The 18,226-nt window shown below is 45.0% G+C and overlaps 1 protein-coding gene and 1 long non-coding RNA gene across 4 annotated transcripts in view; one reads left to right on the forward strand and one right to left on the reverse strand.

Moving 5' to 3' along the window:
* The window catches only part of LOC146786110 (uncharacterized), a 225,230-nt gene that overhangs the window by 112,262 nt on the left and 94,742 nt on the right, over positions 1–18,226 (forward strand). The gene's annotated exons all lie outside the window — the stretch shown is intronic.
* Positions 1–18,226, reverse strand: part of LOC146786111 (matrix metalloproteinase-23-like) — a 110,601-nt gene that overhangs the window by 50,431 nt on the left and 41,944 nt on the right. For all 3 annotated transcript variants that reach the window (XM_085635614.1, XM_085635613.1, XM_085635612.1), the window contains one exon: positions 16,275–16,411. In XM_085635614.1, coding sequence (XP_085491740.1) covers positions 16,275–16,411 — 137 coding nt within the window. The remainder of the gene's footprint in view (positions 1–16,274; positions 16,412–18,226) is intronic.

Here is an 18,226-nt window from a genome sequence, read left to right on the forward strand (position 1 = left end):
GTGGGTTCCAGAGTAGCGTGCTACTCGCTGAAAAAGCACTTTGATGCCTCGTCAGGGGTAGTAAGCGTAATGCAATTACAATATGATACAATGCAATTTCCATGTCTTTGCGTGTGATGTACTTTCTTTACACAATCCTAACAGGCTTTTACAGCTTTCCATTGCAGCTTATATTTCTTAAGGCCTTAACCTTAATATACAAATGGGCTAAGTTTACTAATCTGTAGCATCACACTTTTCTCTCCACAAACGTTTTTTAGGTGGAGCCTGGGAAGCGCATGCGCTGCTCTGCGAGGCATGCTGTGCAAGAGTATGGACTTGAAGCTATGCCCACTGTCGGCCCATATTTTTCATGGACTTGTGTCTTAGTCCTTTGTAAATTCTGGCTTCTGATTCAGTAATTGGCTTGTTAGTCCCTCCTTGGTACCGCCTTGTCTTCATTAGTAACCTCCCAGGAGGACTGGCCCTTTTACTTCTGTTGTTACCCAGTCTGTGAGCTCTATTTTCTTTAATGAGTTTCTCCTACTGCAGGCACAACATGCTTTCCTGCGACATTCAGTGTGCCATGCACGCTTTCACTTTCCAAGCAACCAGGACCAAGGCGGCCGCTTCTTTGCAATGCAACAGGTTTTGCATTTACTAGAGTTTGAGCTATTGGCATTGTAAATGACAATGGCTTAAACTCTCGCAAATGCGAGATCTATTGCATTGCAGATATTTTTTTGGGTTGTTTCCAAGTACCCCATGCCGCGCTTGCACATTAATAGAGGCTACGCCCCTTTCTTTAGACGAGCCGCATCTAAAGAAAGGGGCGAGGCCCCCATTAAAATGAAAGTATTGTTTGGGGCACTTTTACAAAAAAAAAGCATTTGTTTTTCAAACAAATGCTTTCACTTTAATTTCAGCCGCGCCCCTTACTTTAGACGAGACTTGTCTAGAGAAAGGTGCGTGGCCTCTATTCAAGTACAGGCATGGCATAGGGCACTTGGAAACAAAAAATATTGCAGTTCAAGAGGTCTCGCATTAGCGAGAATTTAAGCTATTGACATTGAGAATGCCAATAGCTCGGAGTCTCGTAAATGCGAGACCTATTGCATCGTAAGTGCTTGTTATCACCAGTTATGTAATTGATTGTTTCTTTTTGCCCTCTTGTCCAATTGGCCCATCATCGTCTTTCAAATGGCGCATTTCAAATGTCCTGATGATGAACCCATTCTTAATTTACGGGTCGAAACATCAACGATTCAGTTTTGGCTTGGTGCGTTATTTAAGCCTTACCTTGCATCTGTTTGAATTTACCATCCAACTCGCTTCACACTTCCTTGAGTCGTCTATATTTCATTTGTAACTATTGTCACAATTCATGTGCACTGTGCCAGTGTTCTCACTTGGGGCACCCTTTGCATGTCAAATAGACGTTATATCTAGGCCTTGATTTGCTTATAATTGTGTGTCTTATTCTTTTGATAATTCATTTGTTTTGGGAGTAACGTGCGCGCATCCCCAACAGTTTCAATATTCTGAATGACCCCATGCGAACCGTTGTTCCTCATTATTGTATACTTACACGTGGTTTACTGGCTAATGGGGTCGACCCTTATACTTGCTACCTCTTGGAAAAAGACAAATATCTGCAGCTCTTCTTGCCCAGGGAAAGGAGGTTACCAGCTGCTTTCTAGTCCTGGGGAATGTGGGCACCAGTAGCTCTCCTGTCCCGGGGAATGTGGGCACCAGCAGCTCTCCTGGGGAATGTCGGCACCAGCAGCTTTCCTGTCCTGGGGAATGTGGGCACCAGCAGCTCTCCTGTCCTGGAAATGTGGGCACCAGCAGCTTGCCTGTCCAGGGGAGTGTGGACACCAGCAACTCTCCTGTCCTGGGGATTGTGGGCTTCAACAGCTCTCCTGTCCTGGGAATGTGGGCACCTGCAGCTTTCCTGTCCTGAGAACGTGGGCACCGACAGCTATCCTGATCTGGGGAATGTGGGCACCAGCAGCTCTCCTGTCCGTGGGAGTGTGGGCACCAGCAGCTCTCCTGTCCTGGGGAGTGTGGGCACCAGCAGCTCTCCTGTCCTGGGAATGTGGGCACCAGCAGCTCTCCTGTCCTGGGAATGTGGGCACCAGCAGCTCTCTTGATCTGGGGAGTGTGGGCTTCAGCAGCTCTCCTGTCTGGGAAATGTAGGCACCAGCAGCTCTCCTGTCCTGGGGAGTGTGGGCACCAGCAGCTCTCTTGATCTGGGGATGACTTGTATAAGAGCTCATTGTTCAAGGAAGCCTGGTACCAGCAGCTCTCCCCTATACCATAGAAGGTGGGTACCAGCAGCTCTCCCTTATCCGGGGGAGGGCAGTACCAGCAGCTCTCCCTTATCTGGGGGAGGGCACTCCCAGCAGCTCTCCCCTATCCCAGGGAGGGCTGGTACCAGCAGCTCACCCCTATACCATGGAAAGCGGGTACCAGCAGCTCTCCCTTATCCCATGGAGGGCGGATACCAGCAGCTCTCCCTTATCCCATGGAAGGCGGGTACCTGCAGCTCTCGCTTATCCCATGGGAGGCTGGTACTAGCAGCTCTTGCTTATACCATTGAAGGCGGGTCCCCGCAGCTCTCCCTTTTCTAATGGAAGGCAGGTACCAGCAGCTCTCCCTTACCACATGGAAGTGGGGTACCAGCAGCTCTCCCTTTTCCCATGGAGTGCCAGTACCAGCAGCTCTCGCTTATTCCATGGAAGGCGGGTACCAGCAGCTCTCCCTTACCCCATGGAAGGCGGGTACCAGTCAGCTCTCCCCTATAACATTGAAGGCGGGTACCAGCAGCTCTCCCTTTTCTAATGGAAGGCAGGTACCAGTAGCTCTCCCTTACCCATGGAAGGTGGGTACCAGCAGCTCTCCCCTTAACCATGGAAGGCGGGTGCCAGCAGCTCTCCCTTACCCCATGGAAGGCGGGTACCAGCAGCTCTCCCCTATACCATGGAAGGCAGGTACCAGCAGCTCTCCCTTTTCTTAAAGAAGGCAGGTACCAGCAGCTCTCCCTTATCCCATGGAAGGCGGGTACCTGCAGCTCTCCCCTATACCATGGAAGTCGGGTACCAGCAGCTGTCCCATGTCCTATTAAAGCCGGTTTCCGCCTTGTGCTGTGGGCTTTACTGAGTGTGCAGTTGCACATGTGGGGGCCTTAAAAAAGAGCCTTATTTGACCTCTTTCGTACTATAACACCCCCGTCAAGGACACATTTGAATACAACATTTGTATAGCGCTTAATATCCCTATGTGGGGCACTGAGGCGCTTGCCTACTTGGGAAGAACACTACACCATGTATGTAGGGTGTGTGGTTGGAAAGGTGTTGTCATTATTTTGATTCTGTGTTGGAAGTATTTTCGTGTCAAGCATGAGGATCACTGATCCAGTGGAACCAATGCATCTCCTCTGCTGCGGAGCGTAACCATGAGCCGAACCGATGCATCGCCGCTGCTGCGTGGATCAATACCACCGCAAAGAGCCGCATCGCAGCGCATCACTCCATCCGAACTGCCGCTGTGTGATGCGAGTCCCTAGCATCCCTTGTCGACGGCAACCTTGACAACGACACCAGACTCCGCATCACAGCCTCGCAGCTCCTCGGAACCGATGCACCACCCAGACTGCACGATGCATACTTGACACCAGCCTTTGCATTGCAAGTGCTTGTCGACAGAATCCTTGATGACCAAGCAGGACCTTGCACCACAACCTCGCCGCACCTCAGAACTGACGCATCGCTTTGGCTTGACACAGATCCCGAAATGTTCCAAATACCAGGATTAAACGCAATTTGTTCAGCGGGTCTAACTGTATCCCTGAGGCAGGCCTGCGCTCTGTCGTGGTCAGACTGAACGTGTGACTTTGTCCCGGTCCAGCACAACTAGATATCCACAGTTGACCTTTTGTGGTGCTATTTTTACTAAAATCTTTTAAATTGCATATCTCCGGTTCTACTTATTATATTTTTGTTGTTTTGGTCTTGTTTTATTTATTTAAAACATTACTCTGTTTTTTTCTAACTTGGTGTGTGTGTGTGATATTTTTCACTTTATTACTGTTTGAAGTGTTGCACAAATACTTTACACATCGCCTCAAAATTAAGCCTGACTGCTCTAGGCCAGGCTGCTAGAGGGTTGAGCACAGGTTAATTTAGGGTTGGCTTGTGCCTCACCCTGGCAAGGATTGTGGCTGCTGCTTGACCAGGGCTCACACCCCAGTCAAGCAACAACCACATTTATTACAATATGTATTGTACCATTACTGCTCAACCACATTAACTATTGCGCAGGTTCACATCCCAACCTCGTTGCCAATGTTATTTGTAAAGGGCAGGGAAATTTACATAGGGCACACTCTTGTCTCTCTCAATGGATTTATTTAAGTGTTCAGCACAATAAAGGGAGCCTGCCAGACCGTGACCATCAAGGAACAGGTAAGATACTCTCTTTAAACCTACAGACATCCACCTGTCCTAGCATTCATCTTCCCTGTACAATCTGTCACCACAGTATACATCCCAAGAGTGACTCACTCACCAGCACGCGCCACATGTGTATATTTAAAAAAGTGCACTTTTTATTCAAAGCATCGATGGTGCTGGCCTGGTATAGTTGTGGCGCAGCGGCCAGAGCGGCTGACTCCAGAGGGCGGGGCTCGTGGTTGGATCCCTGGTGCCGGCGGCAGCTCAGCTCAGCATCATTTGACTCTGGGCAATAGCTCACTTAATCTCCCTGACAGCCCTCCAGCTCGTGGATACCCCCTAGGGGTGATAAGTTCACGCTTTACAAATGTGGAATTTAGTCAATTTAAAAGGCCACAGAGGTGAGCAGTGAATTAGAATAGCGGTGGGTTTATTTGGCTTAAAGTGAATGAGTGACCTAACAAAGTCCAAGCTGATTAGACAGAATATCTGGAATGATTGACCCAAATGTTGTGCGGTTTGAGAATGTAGTTTTTGGTTGGTCAGTATCTGCTCAATCCCTATAGGGAGCCAGTACTGTATCTAGTCGCTTTGATAAACATTTGGAGGCCAAGACTGGACAAGCTAAGGTTACCATAATGACTCTATGCCATCAGAGACATTTTGTTCCAGTCAGAGTCTTTGCTTTGGCCTATCACTGCTTTCGAGTTTTTGGAGTTCAATGGCTTTCATCAGAATGAACCAAGGCTACAACTCCCAGAATTCATAGACCTCCTGGAAAGAGAGGAGGAGGGGTAGCAAGATGTCAAAAAGAACCTCTCTTTCACCACCATTGCCCCCTAGAAGTGGCATCGGTGGATAGCCTTACTTTAAAATTTAACTCTTCCACGTCCACATTGGTATGTTCTGATCTATAGGCCTCCTAATGCGATGGAGGAATTCACTAGAGAACTGGCAAATTATCTTGCCCCTTAATCATAGACTATACAAAAATGTTGTTAGTTGGAGACCTGAATTGTTGGTCAAATGAGGAAGAGGGGAACCAGGGCTCCAAGGAACTAATAGACTCACTAAAAAAAGGTGAATTTGGAAGGACACATAAACAAGCCTACCCACATTAAAGGTCATGTGCTGGACCAGTTATGGACCACCAACCTCTCAGTCCAAAGCTTAACTATTAAGCCATGTGTCTGGTCAGACCACCCGTTAATATATTTTACATAAGTGGTTTATCAATAGCTAAACTCTCAGCTGGCCCTAAATTACTAACTAGGAACTGGAATCGTGTCAGGCTGTTAGAGTTTCATAATACCCTGGAATCTACTCTTCCGCCAAGAAAAGACAATGTTGGTAAGTTTGAGACAGCTGTTACAAACTGGCAATTAAGAGCAAGTGAGATTCATGCCCCACTACAAAGTAAAGCGAGTTGTCTGAGGCGGCATGAGGCCTCTAAGTGGTTCACCGTAGAGCTGAAATTGGCAAAGATAAAAACCCGCCAGGCTGAACGCAAATGGCGGGGAAGCTATACACCTGTAACAAGGGAAACTTATGGAAAAGCTCTAACAGACTAAAAAACAGCCATTTTGGAGGCAAAAAAGCCTTTTTTACGAGTAGAGTCCTAAAATCATAAATCAAAACAAAAGATATCTTTAATATAGTTAAAGAATTATCCAACCCGGACCGTATAACACCTGCCATCACTCCCTCGCAGGCTTTATGTGATGACTTGAATGATTTTTTCGTGAACAAAATTAAGATAATACAAGACTCCATTATCTCTAGCTCACAGGACTGGAAATCACACCAGCAACACACCAATCCAGTAATACTCTCTACCTTTCAGAACATATCCTTAGTTCGTCTTACAGACCTAAGTAACAAAGTGAAATCTGGCTCACCTAAAGACCCTTGTACCCCTGCTATACAATAAGACATGCTCACTTGCTTTCCAGATACCACCCTATCTCTGCTCAGTTTGTCACTTGATCAAGGTGTGGTTCCACGGGCTTTCAAAGACGCAGTGTTAATCCCACTTCAAAAGAAAGTCGGAGTGAACCCCAGACAATTGAGCAACTACAGACCCATTTCGCTTCTCCCGTATTCTGCAAAACTACTTGAGGCACACGTAGCTAAACATTTATGTGCCTTCATTGAAGAGACCACATTTTTTGACTCTCATCAAGCAGGTTTTCGACCATCTCACTCGACCGAATCAGTCATCTTAAGCGTGGTGGACGACCTGAAGGAGGGGGCAGACAGGGGGTGCACACAGGCACTGGTCCTGCTCAACCTGTCGGCGGTATTCGATACTGAGGATCATACAATATTAACGGATAGAATGGCAGCGGCAGGTCTGAGAGGGAACGCCCTTAGACTGGATGAAATCCTTTTTAAGGGATCACACCCAGTCAGTCAGGCTGGTACCCTATCACTTGGCCAGTGTCAATACCACCTGCGGGGTACTACAGGGCTCTTCCCCGTCTCCCCATCTGTTCAACCTCTATATCTGTCCCTTGATCTTCCCAATTGATGAGACGGAGGACTCTAAGGCATTTTTTCAAAATACCATGTTATTTATCAAAGACTGGATGAGTCATAACCACCTCAAATTGAACTCTGATAAAACAGAGATAGTCATTTCAAACAACAGACTACACCATTATACGCCAGCACACTGGCCGGATACATTTGGAACTCCACCAATCTCTAAGAACTCTGTAAAGAGCCTTGCCATCCAAATTGACGCTAACCTATCTATGCAATAGCAGATTAACATGGTCACGTCATCTTGCTTCTATCAACTAAAGAACTTCAAAAAGATCAAGAGATTCTTCACTTGGGAAGCAAGTGTGGTAATCATGATGGCTATGATTATGTCCAGGTTGTATTATGCTAATGCCAACTACTTAGGCCTCCCAGCCAATCAAATCCCCAAGCTTCAGCTGATACAGAATCAAGCTGCCAGAGTAATTTATCAACAACCGAGATACTCCCATACTAAGCCATTGATGAAGCAGCTTCATTGGCTTCCCGTGGTCCAGCGGTCTATGTTTAAGACAGGCTGCATGATCTTCAATGCAATCCACGATAGGAGCCCCACATGTATTTCTAGGAAGATCTATCTGTACCTCCCTATACGGATGAGCAACAATGAACATGCTGACAGATCCAAGATTTAAGAACAGAAAAATGGGTGGTTCACGATTTTCTATGCTAGGCCCCAAATTCTGGAACGCCCTACCGATTGATATGAGGCAAACGTTGAACTACATGTGTTCCAGGAAGAAACTAAAACCTTGGCTCTTCACCCAGGCCTATTGCTAGACCTTCTCTTCAAAGTGGCTTCCTACTCAGCACCAAGAGACCTTTGGTGTACGTGCGCTCAATAAATTCCCTGTAACATAACATTTGCTTTATTGGAAGAACAGCACAGGACTGGAATATGGTGCCCCTGATGACATGGAGTCATCGGGTAATCTTAAACAAATCATGCTGACTGGGATGATTGACATGAGTGAGCTGATATTTTAAACTGTTATGTACTACATTGTATCGTAATTGCATTTATAAAGCTTTTACAATCCCTGACTGGACGCTGAAGCGCTTTGCAGCAAGTAGCATGCTACTCCTGAGCCCAAGGTTACTGGTTAATGCATTGGTTTTTCACAGTTGTTGGTTTAACTTGTGTTCTCAAATGAATATTTCGTGCATTTACTCCAGTTTCCTTGTGGTAATGTCATTGCTAGCAGTTAGGTGCGATCATTGGGGGGGTGGTGGGAGGCGATTCATGCAAATGGTTGGTGGGATGAATGTAAAGGCTATGGGAGATTCGGTATTGCTAGGTTACAGGCATGTGGTTTCAAAGAAGTTGATGGCAGTATGCAGACATAATATAATAATAATAGATAATATGGTACAGTCGTACGACTTAGAGCATACTCAGAGGGAGGAGGCATGCAGAGCATGAAGGTAAGAGAGAGGAGAACAATGGAATGTTAAATCAAGGACTTCTTTTTGCACTTCTTTAGGAATGCAGTAGGAGGAGGCTTTTGGGATGGCATGAAACCTGGGGATGTGAAACTCTAATGAGGCAACATTATGTGTTCAGCTGGTGCTCTCTGATCAGCGCCTAGAGAGAGCCAGCGCAGTATGTAGGCACTATGAGGTTGCGCGGGAGGCCCTGGATGGAGACGTCCTGGTAGGCCAGGGAAGCAGGAAGGTTTTGAGGTTCCCTGGAGGAAGGCAGGGTTCAGCTGTCCAGATGGGTCTGCCTTGGAAGGGGAGGCGACTGCGGTCTCTTATTGCAGAGTCAGGGCATAGATCTCTGGAATCTATTCCCGAGGTATGTGGGTCCGGCCTTGCAAGGCTTTGTGCGCGCGTGGAGGGCTTTGAAAGAAGCTCTGTCTGATCTGGAGCCAGCAGCCCTATAGCAAACTTGTGGGCTTCCTGGCAACACAGTCAGGCGCAAGAGTCCTGTATTTTGTGGCTATATAATATACATTTTCCGGTGTAGTGAGTGGGACCTGGCCAAAAGATTTTAGCTCCATCGACTGCCTGTTATGTGAGTGTTTCCTGGGTGTGAAATTAAGGAATTACCTTAGTATGTCGAAGAACAGCAAGATAGTGTGTTTTCAGTGCTTCAATTAATCCCAGCCACTGGGAATTACCCAGGGTCACATTCCCACCCGTAATTTCTATTGCCCATTATTGTACTCCAGAAAGAGAGCAGTCATATGCAAATTAGTCTTGATCCTGCGCCAATAAGATCAGTCCAGACCGAAATACCAGTCCACGTTCCATCTAGAAGAGAACACTAACAACCCCAGATTCGCATCCATCTTGTTGGGCCTCATAAGTCAGGTACAGCTTGAGTTGTATGGCACAGTGACGAACAGGGCTCACATCTAGGGATACCAGTCACACTCCGAGGTCTCACTTAAAACAAACATTGGCAAAGCAAATAGGTCTCTTCTAGGCAAAAGCTATTGGCTTTGCCAATGTTTTTTAGCCATGATGTACGCCAGCGTGGCTGATGTTTAGCATGGCTAAAAGTTAATGGCATAGAGGAGAGTGGTGTGGAGTGCAGTGTTGTGTCATGGAATGGAGAAGAGTGGATTGGAGTGTCGTGGAGTTGAGTAGAGTAGAGTAGTGTCAGAGTGTCTTGGAGTGGCATACCGCAGTGTGAAGTAAAGTGTCGTGGAGTAGATTGGAGTGGAGTAGTGTGGAATGGAGTGGCACAGTGCAATAAAGTGTCATAGATGAAAGGGGTGTAGAGTGAAATGGAGTGGCGCACAGTGGAGTGGTGTAGAGTGGAGAAGAGTATCGTACAGTGGGGTGGCATAGAGTGGAATAGAGTGTTGTACAGTAGAGTGGTATTGAGTAGAGTGCTGTAGAATGGAGTGTCAGAGCGGAGTAAAAATCAGTGGAGTTTCAGAGTGGAGTAAAATGGAGTGGATGTCGTAGAGTGGAGTAACGTGGAGTGGTGTAGAGCGACAGAGTGGGGGGTTGTAGAGTGTTAGGGAGGGTCGCAGAGTGGAAGGTAATAGAGTGCAATAAAGTGTCAGTGGGGGGGTATAGATTCTCATAGAGTGGAGTGGCTTAGAGTGGCATAGAGTGGAGTAAAGTGTCCTAGAGTGGAGTAGCATAGAGTGGATTAAAGGGTCATAGAGTGGAGTGACGTAGTGTGGAGTATTGTGGAGTGTCATAGAATAGAGTGAAGTATGCATGGTGTGGTCGTACACTGCCATTACAGACAACACATTTTCAATTGCAATAACCAATTCATTTGCACATCCAGTTTTACTGATAAAACTATACAGTGCACGAACAATAATGCGTGGAAATTGATTTGTTTTGATAATATAAAAATATTTGTTTCCATCACCACTTCAGAATTCCCAAAAATGTGCTTGATTTGCTCATTCCTAATTATGATATATTCTGAAATATTTACATAGTTAATTTACAGATATTTAAATTTTGTTGTGTGAAAGAAAAAAACCTTTCCTTTCCTCTACCCATCAATATTGTCATGTAAATCTTATCACTTTGAAGTCAGAGAAAGCAAAGAAAACACAAAGCTCCCTCAGAACACAGAATCTGACATTTGGCCTCTGTCTTTGAAAGTACATCAAAAGGGATAAGATAAGAACAACATTTATAGGCCTGTTTACGGAAAGCCGACACTCATGAAAGATTACAGTAAACAGGCTATACTCCACAAGATGGACTACCTCAAGCTGGACAGCCTAAAACAAATAAAGTCAGCAAATAGAAAACAAGTACATATGAGTTACAAACCACAAAGCCAATGGTAAGCAATGGGCAGAATGGATTCTCAGGGAAGCTTTCAGAATGTTCACAAGAAGTCTTTCCGCTGTCATGTAGGCTTCAACCTAAAAACTAAAACGTGATGGGTCGAATGCTTGATTAAGACCAGCCAGCTTGAGACAGGGATAGACTACTTCCTGTCACCCACAGCTCAGATCACAGACTAGGAAGCTGTACCCTTTCCACGCGACTCTCTTATGGTTAATTGAAGACATTTGTAAGGTGCACTCTACAAAAAAGGTCACTTGGTGAGAGTTGTCCAAAGTTACGTAACAACGCTGTGATTGAAGGTGCTTGTTGAAAATGGGCGGTGAGGATATGTGCCTTAGATCATGTGGTAGTAAAATGCTGAATGAAGGACCGTGTTGTACTAAGGTTCTTTAGCTTTCAGTTTGAAATGGGGAAGAGAGAGGTTGTTTGTCCTAACTCTCTTATACAGTCCCCTACAGTGAGAAATCGTAAACATAATAAACAACTCCAGTATGCGCCTGGAAACCTTTGTAGCCACCACAGCAAGGTAGTATATGTTGACTATACATAATATTAGTCCTCGGCACACTAAAAAAGTCTTGCGCAAGGAGCAAGCAATACTGGTTGATATAACAATGGCCCGGCCAGCCTTTCTGATTATGCATTTGCACCGTTTTGCAACAGAAACCCTCTTCTGCCTCTCCAGAGACCAAAAATAGGATGTTATCCAACCTGCTTACCAAAGTCTTCAAGACCTTCCAAACAGAGGTGCCTGACACCTCACAAACATATGACTTGCTGCAACTCCTTAAAAAACACATTCTGCTTACAACCTCCATACCACCAACCGCAAATTCAAGATTCTGTTCTTAAAGCCTCCTGAGCCCCTTAAACTGAAACTCTTTCCCAGATGACATGCGGGCAATAACATCTCATTGGAATCCTAAACTGCTCTAAAAAAATCACCCACCAAACTCGAGCCTCATAGTGGCATCTGACCACCTCCTGAAACTGCTCTTTCCATTCCCTAGCCCAAACATCTGAACTTGGCCACCACAAACATGTTATCAACTGCAAAATAAAATATATAATTTTTATGTCTGGCAAAGCCAACCTCTTGAGTTCAACACACAGAAAGCAAACCACAGGTTTGTGTGATTGAGTCCCTGCATCCTTTGGCTTGAGACATTGTCATTCATATCTTGGATAAGTCCAAAGGCATATCCTTCTGCCTCTAATAAACTGATTTCTTTGAAATGCATGAGGGACTATTTTATGTCTGACAAGTACACTCACTCTTCATACTTCTTGTCACATTCAATAATTTACCTGATATTTGCACTAAAAAAAACAATTTTTTTTCACTGCAAGACAGATTATTTGACTGTAAAATACGAAATTGCTAGGGAACCCAAAGGACGAGTCAGCTAATTGTGTCCATTATACGAACAATCCTTAGACATCAGTGGCAAACAGAGTAAGCCTCTGGACTGATGACATCTACCGAGCAGCTCTTCCACACCTGCCTGCTGTTAAAAAATCTTATCGGCAAACCTGGTGGCTTTGGTAACTGAAAATGTAAGTCAGGCTTTGTGACTTTGCCAGTGCTCATTTATTATTGTATCGTATTTTATTTGCAGAGCACAAAGAATGATGGCCCAAACAAACTTCATGGGATTTAACAAACTAAACGAACATATAAAACAACATCAAATCCTCAATCATTTACAATCAATTAAATATAAACCACCTAAAATAATGGAATATATAGGATAGATAACTAAAATACAAATCAACTTAAAATGCATAACCTCAATCCCTATACCTTGCACCTAATAAACTATACATGATTACAGTAAGGAATTGAGAGTACTTACACAAGAATTAAGAGCAGTCAACCCTCCAATCTTCTCTAGGTACATGTATACATTTTCTTTTTGTTATTTTGTCAATCCCTCTTCCTAATGGATTTACCCATACGGATTTACCCATACCGCTCATGGTCTCATGTAACACTTCTGCAACTACATACAGCGTGTCTGGGAGAAACACTGCTCTTGTTCTCTGTAACCAATAATACATTTTGTTCCACATAGTGATTTCTGGTGGCAGATGCGTATCGCCCCAATACTTTGGGACCCTAAGATGAAAAATCGTTGTATCCAGATTTAAACAAATCTTAGTTTGGTGTTAACCAGAATGTTAAGTCTGTTATATTTATATACACGTTTTTGCAATTACTGTGCATTTTAAGGGCTCGGAATATGGAGGGGTTAGTTTAGGTATAGTTTTATGCAAGCCTGAGGCCATCTAGAATTTAACTGGAAAGGTTGTTTAATTCTTGGAAATAATGTGGAGTAAGGGATAAATTGAACATGTAAGATTGACCGGAAAGATTGAGCAGAGGAAGGTGAGAGGTAAGGTGAAAGAAGGCGATTTTAGGCAGCAGGGAGAGGTAAGAGATGGAGAAGACAGTACAGAGGAGGAAGAAGAGTTAGGACAGTGGCCAAAGAGTTAAAGTGATTGAAGAATTGGATAAACCTTTAATGTAAAATAGAGCAAGTATTACAGAAATGGGTGTGATAAAGGGAACACGAGGTAAAACAGGGAGGGGAAGTAGAGGAGAGGTAATACATAACAGAAGTAATACAGTGGGGGTACAACAGAGCAGGAGATCAGGAAGAGATTGAAAAGCAAAGACACAATGGAACACTCACAGAGAAAGGAGTGAGAAGGGTACGCCGGAAGGTGAGGTAAGAATTTCTGGTTGCAGAAAAATGACCTGCAGATTGTAGAGTATTCTGGCTTTCAGCCTGAAATGTTAAGTTGCCGTCTCCCGGAGGGTTCTACTGAGAGGTACTTGGTTGTAGTTCAGGCAGGAATTTGATATAGTAGGGCTGCTAAAATAAAGGACACCTTTCTCTGTGATCACACTCTTCCTTGACCTGCACACCGATGTTTTTATAAGCTTGACACGTTGCTGTTCCTAAGAAACTCCTTTCAACCACAATTTATTTGAATATGCAGGTAGGTTAGGCGAGTCTAGCCTAGCAGTACAGCACACCTCATAAAGAAAGGCCAACTCTGTTTGAAAATATTTTTCAGAATTTTGTTTTTTAATGCATTATTTGTAATTTCAAAAGCATTGCTTAAAATCCAATTTCAGAAAGACTATACATTGATTCATATTCAAATTAAACACTTCTCAAAACATTTCATCATTTCAGGCTCATACCCTTTATCAGGAGAGTTGTCATTTTAAATTACTTATAGTAAATGTCAACTGAAAGTAGACTTCAAAACGCATGATAAATGTTGTACTTTAAGATACTTCAGTGATGTCCTTGTGATGCACTCCCTCAGTCTTCCTAAGTCTATGTCCCTGCGTACTTTATATGGAATGGTGTGGTGAGTTGTATGTCAGAATATGTACAGAAATATCGTCTGACATACATACTGTGACCTAAATACTGTTAACAAAAATATAATTCCCTTGGGTTTATAATTTCTATTGATAACTCCAGTTGGGTGATATTCTTTTAGACAATATTTAGGACTCTGTTTCTATATCAGGCAATAATCTGGTACTAGGCCAATGTACTGGGAAGGTGTGGTGTGCAGTGGTGTTGTATAGTGTGTTCTATAGCGTGTGGTGTGTTGGGGGATAGTGTGGTATGCAGAGCGGTAGAGTTATATTTTTCAGGGTGTGATGTGTTGTTGGCTGGTGTGTTGCAGAGCGTCATGATGGTTCAATATATGGTGTTATTTGAGTGGGTGGGGTAGGCTGTGTATTGTTGTGCAATGTTATGCAGTGAGATGTGATGCAGTGTGGTCCAAAGTTGTGTTGTATTGTGAAAGTTGTCAGACATACAGTGTGTTGTGGAGAGATGTGGTACTCGATGGAATGACACATTGTAATTTGGTCTGGCTAGTCGTGTGTTGTATGGAGTGTAGTATAGTGATGTGATGCACTATGGTAAGGAGTGATATCGTACTGGCATTTGTGGTTTGGTGTAATGTGTGCTACTTTGAAGTGAAATGTGGTGCATTTGGTTAGATATATGGTGTGGCATGGAATGTATAATGCTGCATGGTGTGATTTAATGTTTTACAGTCTTGTATAGTGTACTGTGACATGGTGTTCCACAGCTTTAGGGGTGCAGTTGTGTTTTAAGGTGTGAATTAATGTGATATTCTATGATGTGGTAAAGTGTAATGTGACGTTGTATGATGTGGTATTTAATGGTGGTAAGGAATGTTTGGTTGTGTAGGATCATGTTGATTTGGTGGGGTGGCGCGGTGTGACATGGTGATGGCTATTGTGTGATGAGATGAAGCGTGATTAATGTTCCTTGTGTTGTATGTTCTGAATAGATACAATGGGATATGGTCAGGTCTGGCACATTTCATGGTGTTGTGTGATATGGTGTGGTATCTTGTTATATTAGAATGGTGTGTGTTGTAAGATATGGTAGAGTTTGAGGTGGAATTGGGTAGACTGATCTAATGTTGTACGATGTATTGTGGGTGTTGTGCCTTACAGAACCGTGTGATGAGGTGTTGAATAGCGTGATGGTGTCTGTTATTGTGGGGTGAAGAGGTGTAATTGCTGTTGTATGTTGTTATGAGGCGCTGGGTTATTAGTATGGTGCAGAGTGAATCAGTGCAGTGTCATTATGTGTGATATTGTATGGAGTAATGTGGCTTTGATATGATGTTGGGTGGTGTTTGGTCTTCTGTAGTCTAGTGCAAAGTTAGGTGCGTTGTGCAGTGTAATGTGGTTCAGTTGTGTATGTTGTGAAGGTGTGGTGTGATGAGGTGGAAGGTGGAGTTTAGTAACATAGGTTCTCATACTGCTAAGTAAGTTCTGCCTCCCAGTTCACTCAATCTATCCATTTCTCCTTTTGTAGCCTCCTCTAAACCATAGAGAGGAGAATGGTGAGAGAACAATAGATCAGCATGCTCTCCATCCATGGCCTTCTCCAGAGCTGGACTGACCTACTGTGGCCATTTGGCAAAACCCCCAGTGGGCTGAGAATGAAGAGGTTGCTCTTTGGATAGCCGACGATCCCAATGTCCATCTAGTCCTGTCTGCCAAACAGCCTTGAGGAGGACATAAAATTTAAGTTTAAGCATGTATATAATTTGCTGCCGCCCCCACACCTTAAATCTTCCTGGAGATGGTTGGACACACTTTTTACGTTAGGTACAATAAGAGCTGATATCAACACATTTCAAAGGCTGCCTTTAGCTCCCAGTCATTGCTTAATTTGTACTGGTGTCTGCTGGTGATCGGCACCGGCACTTATTTATGACAGTCCACCACATGGTGGCATTCTATACCTATTTTTGAGCAGAGCACAGCAGCGAATTATTTAGAAATTTATCAATTTAATATACCTTAAAATGGTAGTAGTGTGATGGTTAATTTGTATCATTTGTACTGGCATTTGGTAGTGTGCTGACAGTTTGGGGTGCAAGATGAGGTGGCCTCATAAGAAATAACTTGGGCCCTGGCAATTTAAAAAAAAAATCTCTCACCTATCTTGAGATCAGACTCCTCCTGCGACAGCACACGCCTGAAGGTTAGAGGAGATGCGTTGCTCCACATCTTGAAGGCAATGGCGAAAGCTTTGTCTGTGTCTTCTCTGTTCAGAGTGCTGGGGTACTGGACGATCCTAGAAGTGGAACAGAGATAAATACCAGTCAGGAGTGTTCAGGTGTGGCGACCCAGCAGTGCCAGATGGTGTAAGAGCAGCTGGCTAAAATGAGTGACCGTGGAAACATGAGGTATGAACACACTTGGTCCCAGTGAAGTTCATTCTACCCTAGGTCCATGAAACCCCAGCTGTGTAGCATATATATACATTCTTTGTCACCTATCCTCTGATGGCCACAGAAGGGAGCAACTATGGGGAATGTTAGTCTCTCAGCCACCTATATTTACTTCTCTTCTGAAATAAAATTTTCCAGCAATGTCTTGTCTCTGCCCTATCCTTCGACACAGTCTTTCTTCCTATTGCTTTTGTTATATCAAAAACGTCTCTTTCCACACTGCTATTCTTTCTTTTGCAATATGCACTTGCTTGTGACCCTTTATTACCTTTTTATTTTATTTTTTAAAACAGACTTTTATTAATTTTCATGAAAATACACATTCAACCCCGCCACCCACTGACTGGGCAAGAGCGAACGCCAGGAGGAAATACCACAGACATCCCGCCAATCTCAATATAGACCCACATCCAATGTCCCATAAGGTGTCCACGATACCCTGCAGTCCGTCTTGCATGGTCGATCCAGTTCAATGATGTGGAGCAAGAAGACCCCCCCTCCCGCTCAAAAACTTCCCCAACAGAGCCCCCCCACCACCCTCCCAAGCATTTCGTCAGCCACTAAGTTGTGCAAGAGAGCAGATACGACTCTCATACCACCTATCATACTCCCCATCCCACGGGGATGCAGTAGTGAATGGTTCAAGAACATCGGGGGAAGTTGCCTAACATGGTCCCATTGGCCTCCCCCCGCCCTGTACTCCCACCTTCGGTGAAGGGTTTCTCAAGGGCCCCCTGCCATGTCCCCCTCCTCAAGGGCCTCCTCGTTGTCTACAGGGGGATGCTTGAGCAGCTCCAGGAGTGCCACCCATGCTCGTGTCATTCCCTGTGATTTCTCGCTGCCACTACGCCGCGCCAACCGCAGTCTGTAGTTCCCTTAACTCTCTGCCCATTTCACCATCTCCCTATTTCATCGCACTAGACTAGGGCCCTGCCTCGCCTTCCAGTGGGAAGTAAGTTCTCGTTTAGCCAAGATCAACCCCAGGTCTATAAACCGGCTGGTGACCTTAGTCTTGGTAGTGTGTGGGAACCAATGCAACAAGCAGAGTCCGGGCGACACCGTTAGCTCCCTCTCTGTCACAGTCAGCAGGGCAGTCATCACCTCCCGCCAGAAGTGTTCCACCCGCTGGCAGTCCCAGAGCATGTGGAGGAAATTCGCCCCACCCTGGTCACAGCGGGGGCAATTGCCGGGCACCCCAAAGTACTCAGTGATTTTACTAGGGGTGAGGTAGGCCCTATGGAAGATATAAAATTGGATGAGCTGGAAGCGCGCGTTTCGAGAACATTTCCACGGGCGCTCCACGATCGCCTCCCAAGACTTCTCTGCAGTGGGTTTTCCCAGGTCCGCCTCCCACGTGAGACGCAGCGCCGTCAGCGGTTGGCGCATGTCGCTAGTGATCCGTCTATAAAGGCAGGTCACCGCTTTAAAAGTACCCGCCGCCATCACTACATATTGGCAAGCGAGAGACGTACCCGGTTCCACCAGTCCCTTTCGCCAGTGCTTCCTGATGGCCGCAGTCAGGGCAGCATGCAAGAGAAAATCCCCCCGCGTGAGATCATGACGCTCAAGGAGGTCCTGAAAGGGGAGAAGACTACCGTCCTCATAGAGATCACCTATGGCCGTGACTCCTGCCTCCTCCCAGGCCAACTGTCAATAAT

This window comes from Triturus cristatus, chromosome 11 (genome assembly GCF_964204655.1).
Source record: "Triturus cristatus chromosome 11, aTriCri1.1, whole genome shotgun sequence".
NCBI classification, from domain to species: Eukaryota; Metazoa; Chordata; class Amphibia; order Caudata; family Salamandridae; genus Triturus; species Triturus cristatus.